Below are 12,980 nucleotides of genomic sequence, written 5' to 3' on the forward strand. Positions count from 1 at the left end.
CTAGTGCAGAAGACTGAAGTACCTTTGAACTTGGTGACCAACGGTTTGAAAATGCTTTCATACTGTCTTTTGCTAAATCAATCCGATTGAGAGGTACAGCTTTGTAAATGGTCAACAAAAAATTAAATAAAGCAGGTGTGGTAATGGGCACCAGTCAACACATGGTTAAAGCCTGCTAAGGGAGGGTACATATCATAGCCTTACAATCAGGTTAAAAAAAAGTGGAAGAAGCACTGAGGGTCGCAAGGGCACAAAATGTACTCTGGGTGGGGGACTTCAATGTCCATCACCAACAGTGGCTCGATAGCACCACTAATGACTGAGCGGGACGAGTCCTAAAAGTCATAGCTGCGAGACTGGGTCTGCAGCAGGTAGTGAGGGAACCAACAAGAGAAAAAAACCTACTTGACCTCGTCCTCACCAATCTATTTTTTTTAATTCCCAAAATATACTTTATTCATAAAAAACTCTTCACCAATCTACCCGTCACAGATGCATCTGTCCATAACAGTATTGGTAGAAGTGACCACCACACAGTCCTTGTGGAGCCCAAGTTCCGCCTTCACACTGAGGGTACCCACCATCATGTTGTGTGGCCCTACCACCGTGCTAAATGGGATAGATTTCCAACAGATCAAGCAACTCAAAACTGGGCATCCATGAGGTGCTGTGGGCCATCAGCAGCAGCAGAATTGTAATCAACCACAATCTATAACCTCATGGCCCGGCATATCCCCCACTCTACCATTACCATCAAGCCGGGGGGACCAACACCGGTTCAATTAAGAGTGCAGGAGGGTGGGTCAGGAGCAGCACCAGGCATATCTAAAAATGAGGTGTCAGCCTGGTGAAGCTACAACACAGGACTACTTGCATGCCAAACAGCAGAAGCAGCATGCAATAGACAGGAATAAGCAATCCCACACCCAACCAATGGATCAGATCTAAGCTCTGCAGTCCTGCCATTTCCTGTCATGAGTGGTGGCGGACAATTAAACAACTGACAGTAGGAGGAGACTCCACAAACATTCCCATCCTCAAATATGGGGGAGCTCAGCACATCAGTGCAAAAGACAAGGCTGAAGCATTTGCATCCATCTTCAGCCAGAAGTGCCAACTGGATAATCCATCTCGGCCTCCTCCTGAGGTCCCCAGCATCACAGATGCCAGTGTTCAGCCAATCCAATTCACTCACGTGATAGCAAGAAACAGCTGAAGGCACTGGATACTGCAAAGGCTTCGGGCCCTGCCAACATTCCGGCAATAGTACTGAAGACTTGTGCTCCAGAACTAGCCGCGCCCCTAGACAAGCTGTTCCAGTACAGTAACAATGTGGAAAATTGCTCAGGTATGTCCTGTGAACAAAAAGCAGGATAAATCCAACTCGGCCAATTACCACCCTATTAGTCTACTCCTGATCATCAGCAAAGCGATGGAAGGTGTCGTTGACAGTGTTATCAAGTGGCACTTGCTCAGCAATAACTTGCTGACTGATGCTCAGTTTGGGTTCTGCCAGGGTCACTCAGCTCCTGACCTCATTACAACCTTGGTCCAAAAATGGACAAAAGAGCTGAACTCAAGACGCGAGGGGAGAGTGACTGCCCTTGACATCAAGGCAGCATTTGACTGAGTATAGCATCAAGGAGCCCTAGCAAAACAGGAGTCAACGGGAATCAGGGGGAAAACTCTCCGCTGGTTGGAGTCATACCTAGCACAAAGGAAGATGGTTGTGGTTTTTTGAGGTCTGTCAACTGAGCTCCAGGACATCACTGCAGGAGTTCCTCAGGGTAGTGTCCTGGGCCCAATCATCTTCAGTTGCTTTATCAATGACCATCCCTCCATCACAAGGTCAGAGGTGGGGATGTTCACTGATGATTGCACGATGTTCAGCAGGATTCACGACTCCTTACATACTGGAGCAGCCCATGTCCATATGCAGCAAGACCTGGACAATATCCAGTCTTGGGCTGATAAGTGTCAAGTAACATTTGCACCACACAAATGCCAGGCAATGACCATCTTAAAAAAGAGAGAATCTAACCATCACCGCTTGACGTTCAATGGCATTACCATCACTGAATCCCCCCCATCAACATCCTGGGGGTTACCATTGACCAGAAACTGAATTGACCAGCCACACAAATGCTGTGGCTACAAGAGCCAGAGGCTGGGAATTCTGCAGCAAGTAATTCACCTCCTGACTCCCCAATGCTTGGCCACCATCTACAAGGCACAAGTCAGGAGTGTGATGGAATAGTCTCCGCTTGCTTGGATGGGTGCAGCTCCAACAACACTCAAGAAGCTTGACACCATCCAAGACAAAACAGCCTGCTTGATTGGCACCCCATCCACCACCTTCAACATTCACTCCCTCCACCACAATGGCAGCAGTGTGCACCATCTACTAGATGCACTGCAGCAACGCACCAAGGCTCCTTAGACAGCACCTTCCAAACCCGCGACCTCTACCAACTACAAGGACGAAGGCAGCAGATGCATAGAAACACCACCATCTGCAAGTTCTCCTCCAAGCCACACACCACCCTGACTTGGAACTATTTTGCCGTTCCTTCACTGTCACTGGGTCAAAATCCTGGAACTCCCTTCCTAACAGCACTGTTGGCGTACCTACACCCCAAGGACTGCGGCGGTTCAAGAAGGCAGCTCAGCACCACCTTCTCAAGAGCAATTAGGGATGGCAATAAATGCTGGCCTAGCCAGTAATGCCTACATCTCATGAATGAATAAATAAATAAAAAATGCCTCGAAATAAAGAAACAAACACAAAAACTGAGCACCAAGACTAATAACCGAGACTGGTACCAGACAGTAGCAGCATCTAGACGAATGACCTATTAATCTAAATACTACACAGGGTAAAACAAGGGTCATTGTCAGGTTTGGAAGTGAGAAGAGGTAAACAAAAAATCATCTCCCCTCAAAAGTGAGCTGTCTTTCAACTGATATGGTACTACTCTGACTGTTGTCATGAAGGTGCTTCCATTTTTTAATATTTTTGAGAACTTTTGTGTAAAAGACTGTGGAGAATAGTTGAGGAGATTTTTTTTAAAGGGTCACTAAAAGGACACTTGGGACTTGGTTTAAAAACAAAGACTTACCGGAAGTCACATATCTTAAGCTAAGTAAACAGCAGGAGCCTTGCTGACTGTTGGAGTTGATTACAGAGAAGTGACCTGTCTAGATTTATGGTGGTCAGGAGTTGGTTTCATTTTTGAACTGTTTGTATAGGTCGTTAGGGTGTAAGCCTCCTAAGAGAGAGAGGCCACCAGCTCATCCTGTTGCACCTATTTGAGAAACCCTGAGAATCCAGTATGAGAACTGGAGAAACTGATGCTGCATTTCTCCTGAGAAGCTTCTGCAAGACTTTCTCTTGACATCTCCTGAATGAACTGCTTCTGAGAAGATCCCCGTGACCACCGCATGTGTTTAGTGACACCCATCTACGTGTACCTGGACACCAGACCAAGGAACCATCTGGAACAATCCTTATCATCCTTTTTATTCAAGAATTAACAATTGTCATGCTGGGCCCCCACCTGACAAGAATGAGGCATATTAAATTCGCCATTTGGACATTAAATTTCAAATTGTTGCTCAGAAGAAGAGAAGGCCTGCTAGACTTGGATGAAAAACATTTACATACTAACAGACAGTGCTTGGAGGGACAAAGGGGCTATTCCTGCTCCAACTGAACCCAAAATGGACTTTGAGCACCAGGTATTGTGTGTAAGAAGAGACATTCCAGGGTCGGCCAAGACAAAAGAATCCACAAACAGACATGGTCAGACCAGCCAGTCACATGACTAACTTGCTTGGCAACCTGGGTTTTTCTGAATTGGACAAAGAGTTTGATCTGGAAAAGGCTGTTTGTTCCTGGAGTGAGAACACCTCTCCTGTCTGCTCCCATCTCTTTCTCAGATGACTCTGGACCCACTGAAGACACATGAACTTCAAGAGAGAAAAGTCTCCTACATCGAACAAGGTTTAAGAAGAATACTGGGCCCCAACGAAAAGCCCCAAAGACCTACCTACAATCAAGGACTTAACAGCAAGCTTGAAGAATAACCAAAACCATCTTCAGATATTGCCTCAAACTTTTCCACTTTATTTATTCTGCTCTTTTCTGTCTCTATCTGCATGTGTGTATCTATCGCGTAAGCATGCTAGATGTGGGCGCGTCGCGTTTCTGTAGGCGTTAACCAAATTAGAGTTTAAGTTTAATAAAGTTCAACCTTTTTTCTTTAAGCCCAAGAAAACCTGCTTGGCTAGTTTCTTTGCCTTATAATTGGAGGTTAGTGAACAAGGATTCACTAAGGGGGAGCTAAAAAAAAAACTGTGTGTTTAAAATTAAACCCTGTTATGATAAGACCAGGTGAAGGCTGAGAGGGAACCCTGGACCCCTTTTTCACCTAGTCGTAATACAAGTATTTGGCCAAAATATTTTTTGGTTTCTTAGTAATGTTGATCTCTGCAGAGAAAGCTTCTTTATTTTTCCTTTAACCGGTGTATGTGTCTGTGCAAGTGTGTTGGGTTACCTAGAGGGGAATATATATTTACTTTCCTATTTCAACTTGTGTGTTAATAAGCTTTACACATTTATTGAAGGAGTCTTGTTTTATAATAAATTAATAATTTTGTTGCTTATTAAAGAAAGCTGGTTGGCGGAAGTTTATTCTGAAACTGAAGTAGATAAAGTATATAATTGGCCATATCGGTAACTGGGTAAAATATTTAAATATATGCTGTGACTCATGGAGAAGTGGAACTAGACAAAGACAGTAAACTCCTACATCCTTGGTCGTAACACTGTGGTCAAGGAAATATTGCAGAATACAATATGGTGTACAGCTCTGGTTTGCTGAATGAGGTAAATATAAGAATTTATGCAGCACAAATCGGACGACAAATGGGCAATGACGCACATACTTCACAATTAAGCTAAGGCACACAGAAACAGGTCACTGGGCTAGTCAGTTCACTGTACCATGGTTACTGGGATGCATTATGATCCCTTCCATCAATTAGGTTTATAATCTCCACCATGCTGCTCAGGGAAGTTAGAGAAAATCAAAGCAAGACTCATCTTGGACTGTTCTTTCACATATTCTGGCAGTGTGCACACAGCTATTTTGGGCAAAGGCCAGTGAGGTCACTGATTCCTTTGGCTTGCAGGCGGTTTATGAGCTGGAAGAGGAGCATTGGGAAGAAAAACAGATGGATTTTGAGGCCTCAGCAGTGATGGTCATCATGGTCAAACAGTCTGTTGATACTCACTCTCCAGGCTCACAAATGAAGAATGGATTTGTGGACTGCACACCACAGGGCTGCAGGCACCGTATTCCAGGATGAGTTATCGTCCTCAGAAAAGGAGGAGTAAGGAGAGCAAATTGGAGGAAAATTGTCGATTTAGCAGTGCTCAAAGTATTAAGAAAAATCACTCTATTTCATTTTATTCTATAATATCGAAGGCTGTAAAGTGACCACAAGCTCAGGCCACAGTAAACAAAACTGCTCCATTTCCATTTTTATGACTGTTCCTGTACAAACAACAGAAGGGGCTACAAGTTGCAATCAGATTGGACATACTGCTAGTCACAATACACATTGGAAGTTAGTGAACTCTAACATAATACACTTTATCCAGAATAAAAACAGGAAGTGGAATGAAAAAGACCATCAAACCTTGTCTGTTCAGGAAAACATGTATAATTTGTACAATTATAGACTCTTCCCCAAAGACCAAGGAATCTCAATAACTGAAGCCAAGCAAGCTTTCCAAACTCTCAGTTCAGTTAGCTTTGCATAATATAAAGGACATTCATTCATACTATTGTCAAACATTCACTCACATGTGCAGTTATATATACATATTTTACTATATCAGTCACAGTTTTCCATTTAATAATCTGATCTTTCACCTACCTTATTGTAGTACTGCACCTGGACGGAATGCCACTGTCCATCACTCACTCCCCCTGGTACGAAGGGTGCCACTGTGGTTGTGGACTCTCCTGTTAAACATTATTGATTCAGTTAGAAGAGTATCATGAATGTAAATCAAGCCAGTGAACAATTGTAAAATTATAAAAACAATGCCTTGTTGTCCTGAAGGTTTCCAGTGCTTATGGCCTTCTCTCCTCTGTTCTGGATCATACAGGTGGAATTCCTGCTTCTCTTTCCACCCCATCACAGTTACCTCTGCTGTTTCCCAAGGATCTATCCTTGGCCCCTCCTATTTCTCATCTACATGCTGTCCCCGGCAACATCATCTGAAAACACGTCAGCATACATGTAGAAATTGACTACACCCAGAGTTACCTCATCACCACCTCTCTTGATCCCTCTAGAGACTCAAAATTTTCAGACTGCTTGTCCGACATCCAGTCCTGGATGAGCAAACATTTGCTCCAACTAGATATTGGGAAGATCAAAGCCATTGACTTCGGTCCCTGCCACAAACTTAGCCCCCTAGCCACCAATTCCTTCCCTCTGCCTAGCGAGGGCCTAAGGCTGCTCGTAGCCTTGATGTCATATTTGACCCCAAGATGGGTTTCCAACCACATATCCGCGCAATTACTAAGGCCGCCTATTTCCACCTTCGTAACTTCACTCGACTCTAACCCTGCCTCAGCTCATCTGCTGTTGAAACCCTCAACCATGCCTTTGTTACCTCTAGACTTGACTGTTCTACCACACTCCAGGAGAGACTCCCATGCTCTACTCTCTGTCAGTCATCCAAAACTCTGCTGCCAGTATCCCAACTCGCATCATGTCCCATTCACGTATCATCCCCATGCTCGCTGACCTACATTGGCTTCTGGTTAAGCAACAACTCAACTTTAAAATTCTCATCCTAGTTTTCAAATCCTGATATCCCTCTAAGATATCTACACTTCTCTAAATCTAGCCTCTTGTGCATCCCCAATTTTAAATGCTCCACCATTGGTGGCCATGCCTTCCAGAGCCTGGGTCTTAAGCTCTGGTATTCCCTCCCTAAACCTCTCCACCTCTCTACTCGCTTTTCTCCTAAGAAGCTACTTAAAATGTACCTCCTTGACCAAGCTTTTGGTCATCTGCCCTAATATCTCCTTATGTGGCTTGGTGTCATATCTTGTTTTATAACACCCCTGTGAAGCATCTTGGGATGTTTTATTACGTTAAAGGCACGATATAAATATATTTTATTATTGTTCTTGAATCAAATAATTGTGAGCTTCAGTAAACTAAGTGGATTATTGCAATGACTATAGCTTCCAACAGATTTTGGGAAACTTTGGAGATTGTTTCATCTTCAGCTTTGTTGGGTGGCAGTATATTCAACAAGTAATCCATAGTGAAAGAGATGAACATCTAGAACAAGATCCACTGATAACATTCAGTGAAATGCATCAATGTGTGCAGTTTAGGGATGTATTTTATAGGGAATGTACTTTGTGAATGTGTATGCAGCATATACTGAGGAAATTTTGGAATAAGGATGCATCAGAGGTATAGGAATAAATGTTTATGAGACCCCATGTCACTGGTGAGGTTTTGCAAGCACAGAATCATAGATGTTATGAAAGTACTTCTATTTTTAATTTTTTTTTGAGAACCCATATTTTAGAATAATGGACATTGGTTCATTTGGGAAAACTGAAAAGATTCCATTGATGTGTTTTTTCCCCCAAGGGTCACAGAGGTCTTGTTTGAAAACAAACCTTTTACTGGATGTCACATGCCTTAAGCTCAATAAGCAACAGAAACCTTGGTGACTTGAGAGAGATGTTTACAGAGAAGTGACAGGTCAAAACTTATAGTGGTCAGGAGGTTTTGTTTTTGAGTGATGGGAGAACTAAGCTACAGTTACAGATAATATTTGGCCATCATACTGAGAAAGGGGGAGAAATATAAGCATATGCAAGAGGGATACAAGTCTAACAGGCAAGATTTTTTTGATAGAAGATCTGGAGGCATATTAACCCCCATGAGAAGTTTGGAGATTTCTAATACTTTAATTAATTTTCAGTGTTTTGGAGTCGACAATCAACATAGGAATTATATTGCTTTTCTTTATAATTGAAGGTAGTTTTGCTCAATTTTATTGAAATTGCACCCTATTTGCCATTTTTGGAATTTTGTTTCTATGTAGCTCCTAAAACTTGGTTCTCAGTAACAACCAGATAATTTATTACAGGAGAAAAAAATTCAATTAAATGTTATTTTTAAATTGTTTATGAGGAAGTAAGGGTTGAAATGCAGCCTTATTGACCAAAGGATCATTCCAGCAGGGCTGTAGAAATGTTCAATTGTACAGTCCTTTCAAGTACTGTACCTCCCATCGCCCCAGCCCCACCCACACACACACACACACACACACACACACACACACACACACACACACACACACACACACAAGCTGGTGGAGCATCATGACTAACTTTAAACATGATTATATTTTGTAATTGATACATTTATAATTACAGAAGGAAAAATAGTGACATTGGGTTTCAACAGAGCTGGACCCAATTTTCCTAAAATCTGCAGTAACAGTCACCCACAGCCTTCAACACTTCACACCAGTTCACAGATGCATGGCATCTCTTCCAGACTCAGTTCACACAGACGCTATCATATAAAATTCCCCTTCGTCCCACCTCAATTTTCTGGCACTCTCCATCCTCCTCCCATCAGTTAATATTGGCACACTCCTTTCTTTCTACCTCTCTCTCTTTGGTTAATGCTGGATTGTTCCTTTGTTTCCCTTTTAGTTAATTCTGTCTCTCTGCATTTCATCAGCCCCCTCCCTGAAATGCCACTGCAGACTTCTATGCTTGTTCTTTCTCTTCCACCCACCCCGCACCCCCCCTCCACCTACCAGCCCTGCTCCTGAGTTTCCTCCCACACCCTGCTGCTGAAAAGCAGGCCAAAGTAAATTCATGAAGCAGATTAGATGAAGCTTCTATCTCCATGGATCCTGTTTTCCCCTATTCACTAATTTGAGCTAAATGATAGACTTCATATTTGACTTGAGAATGTTTGATGCCAATATTTCTTCTTTCTTTCTTTCTTTTGGGCCTCCTTAAATTTGTTTGTTGGGGCTGTTGCACAGTTGGCTCTCCCCTTGCGCCTCTGTCTTTTTTCCTGCCAACTACTAAGTCTCTTCGACTCGCCACAATTTAGCCCTGTCTTTATGGCTGCCCGCCAGCTCTGTATGGGTGCCTAAAAATGGTATTTGCCCAATCTCATAGTTTACCTTGCTGAGCACAAACATTTCTCCCCAAACATTTAATGAAAATATAGAGAAAAGATTGTGCAACAGACATCCCATTGGAGCAAAATCCATAATATTCAGGATTTCCAACATTAGCAACATTTGAGCAACTGAATAGAAGATTTAGCCCAGTCTCTCAATTGAATATTGAAGATATAACCTAATTGCAAGGATTTAACAGGTATAACTTACTACGTGAGATATGACTGAAATGTATTCTGGTACCAAGATATAAAATGGATTGTAATCTGATAACTATCATTACTAATTAAGTATTTAGGAAACCATTCAGATGTAATCTGGTATTTGAAATATCAACATGGTCTGGTATATAACTGGTTTACGTTATGGTTTGGGATATTGTCATGGTGTCATCTGGCACATAATGAAGTATAACTCATTGTCTGGGATATCAGCAGGCTGTTGTAGGGTAGTTGGGATATAAACAGGTTTGTCAACTGGTCTCCAAGATCTCGGGTGCACGTCTTTTGCATTAGTAACAGCTGTACAAAGTAAAGCCAGCCTCTGAGTCAATATGTTGCGGACTGGGAACCTTTACACAAAGGAACTAGGTTTTATTTATTTTGTGATTTTTATTTTAAAAAGGCAAAACTGAGCAGGCATTTATCAAGATAAACATTTGGAAGTTATTGACAGGCTGGATGCAGGGTGGACTTTCTCACAATGGCAATCTCCCTGTAAACTTACACTGGGTTGAGCATTTTGGGAGTGCCCACCAGATCTTTAAACAAATGGAAAAACAACTGATATTACTGACATAACTTTTAATTAACATTAAACAAGTTAATTTGTTAATGCAAGGGTACTGAGAGCCAGGCTGTAATAGCTGGCTTGAGCAGAAGGGAAATCAGATAACCTGTTAAATTGTAAAAAAGATTGGGATGTAATTTTCTTTATAAAAAGGGGAAAACACACATACATACACACAAAACAGTAATCCCCCCTTCAGTTCAGCTATAAACACAATTGCAGCTGAATAATTTTAATGGTAAAAGAAACAAACTTTGACTCCAATTAATGTCCATTTGTCACATCCCCACTGAAACTAAATGAAATGTGCCAACTTAAAAACATCTGAGCACCAACTCAAATGAAGACTGCAGAGCTTCTTCTCATCGTCAGTCTTTGGAATGTAATATATACCAGATCAGACTTTCAGTTACACATGGCAACACAGTCCATCACAATTATGCTTAAATGTCAAGCTTGAAAGAAACTGAAAGAGTAATCTGAAGTATGTAACAAAGAAAATATCACTGTCTGGCCTTCTTTTCTGTAATAGCATCTGGTTCACGTCCCTCAACAGGCTGGGCAATTATAAATGAACTAAGACAAACACCTATAATGATCAGTCCAGCGGCCTGTTTGCGCAGATTATACAACAGTGCACGAGGTGCAGCAGTAACATTTTCTTTGAAGTTTGAGGTGATATAAGTGTGGAGTACTGATGGAATGTTTAGAATTCTGTCAGTCTTGTCTGTGCTGCTTAAGAATATCTAACATCATAAAATATAATTAGGACCTAGCATCTGGTAACTGAAGAATCACAAACACTTCAGTGAGAAATTTGTTTGAAAAAATGCCTTTGAATTTCCAATGCAAATAGGACTGCAAAAATAATTCTACTGGAATCTGCTTTCATTTCCTATTTTCTTCTGTCCTTTCACAGCTGCCACACAAATAATGCAGGATTTGAGATTTTAATTTTATTCAGAGGATGCAAATCTCACATTTTTCATCCACATGACTTTTACACTGAAATTTTATTACTTAATTATTTAAATTTAAAATACTTTTTTTTTTAAAGTTAGGGTAGACAGATATTGCTAATTTAATGGCAGGGAGGAGGGTTTACAGACTCAGTAACCCTGCCAAACAATGATGAGGCTGACTATCATGTTGCAATAGTTAGAGTCAGTCCTTGGAGTAAATTGCTTCAACGGAGCCACAAATATACAGAACCCAGTCAGTACTGGTGACGAGCATCACTCAGTACTGTAACCACCTCCACGGGCTGTGCTCCCAAAAGTAATCCATGCACGTGATACACGTGACGCACGTGACAGCTGGAGCCCAATAAGAGCAGCAACACGAGACTGACAGCAATATCTTGAGAAAATCTAATCATCAATAACCATCTCATGTACTAAAATAAACTTATTATGTCATGTAATGGGGTGCAATCTCTAAATGTACAGGCTTTCACAGGGTCATTGTTTCCATATAGAGTTTAAAGCAGAACAAAATACACAGTCCTAGTTTTAAATTATCCTATGCAACCTTGATAGACCCCAAAGAGCAAGATAAGCACGGAGCCCATTTGGCTAAGATTTGAAAATACATCTTTTGTAAACGTTCAATAGATATTAATCAAACCTCGAAGGGAAGTGTATACATGTTATTCATTAAAAGAAGGCAGAGTTAAATGAAAGTGATTTTTAATACAGCTAAAGTGCTTCACTGAAGGAAATGGTGAAAAGCTGCTTTTTTTTTTATTAGATTACTAATGCAGCTAATTGTTAGAAAATGTTTTGTTTCCAATTTATTCTCCTGATTGAAGGCTGTGAGCCATGCATTGATTTAAAACTCCTCACCCTCCCCCAACTAAAAATGTGATAGTTGCTATGCAATGGAACCTCAATATTAACTGATTTCACCAAGTGTGGGATAATGCCATTTATTTTCCACTCCCACTACCTTTTATCGTAGGCTGACCTTTTGTCTATTTTACCGTTCTTTGAAACCTTCTCCAAAAAATTGACCTTTCTTTCTCTCATTTCTTTCACAAGCTCAATAAAATCATATCTCTTCAACCTTGCTTTTGGATCCCCTCCCAATCTGTCCAGTTTCCTGTAAAGCACTCAGTTATTATTCTATATAAAGGATCACTATACAAAAGTATTTTTTTTGCCTCCATCTGGCTCACGTGTCTTTCATGATTGAATGTTATTTCTTTCCCCTATTATTTTCTGCTTCCATGGTTCATGGCCACCAAGCACAACCCATCAGTTGGAGAGGTAGGATATTCTGAGCTGCAGACATTCTATGAACCCAAGGAATATTGTTCGGTGAACAGGGATGGCACATTTCACATTTTGATCCTCTTAAAATGAGACCTGGATATGAATGGGCAAAATTCAGCCCCTAGTTTGAGTATCATGCAACTCTCGGATACAAACCTTGAGAGGCCCCAATAGCAAGTTATACTCTCAACCTTCTTAAACATCAGAGAAATAGGCAGACTTGCCAGGTTTTGCTTCTATTCAAGAACTTCCAATTAAGGAAACAATGAAGCATTGTACTTTTAGAAAGGTGGAGTAAAACAGCATTAAAATATGGGTACCATCACAAATTAGCTATGGAAGCCTTACAAGTTGTACAATTAAGTGAAAGCAGACGGTAAACACTGTTTAGATTGCAACTGTTGGTTCAAATCAAAGCACTAATGAGCCCAAGGCTCACATGTGGGATATCTGTTATCAAGCTCTCAAGATGATCAACATGTGGCCCTTCACTTGATGTTCTGCATGCAATTCTTAACTATGTAAGCTTTTGTCAAAGTGTAGCAATGCTTAAGGCACTTGTTTTCCAAAAAATGTACTTGCTGCAGAGATGATTATCTGATCGAGTTCTTAAAAGGTGGCTTTCCTTTTCAGATAGATGTGTAAATATTTGGTCGGCTGGT

The 12,980-nt window shown here is 41.2% G+C and overlaps 1 protein-coding gene across 5 annotated transcripts in view; it reads right to left on the minus strand.

Moving 5' to 3' along the window:
- celsr1a (cadherin EGF LAG seven-pass G-type receptor 1a) overlaps positions 1-12,980 on the minus strand; it is a 403,243-nt gene that overhangs the window by 128,877 nt on the left and 261,386 nt on the right. For all 5 annotated transcript variants that reach the window (XM_068059123.1, XM_068059121.1, XM_068059120.1 and 2 more), the window contains exon 6: positions 5,944-6,032. In XM_068059123.1, coding sequence (XP_067915224.1) covers positions 5,944-6,032 — 89 coding nt within the window. The remainder of the gene's footprint in view (positions 1-5,943; positions 6,033-12,980) is intronic.

Source organism: Heterodontus francisci, chromosome 27, assembly GCF_036365525.1.
Source record: "Heterodontus francisci isolate sHetFra1 chromosome 27, sHetFra1.hap1, whole genome shotgun sequence".
Classification (NCBI taxonomy): domain Eukaryota; kingdom Metazoa; phylum Chordata; class Chondrichthyes; order Heterodontiformes; family Heterodontidae; genus Heterodontus; species Heterodontus francisci.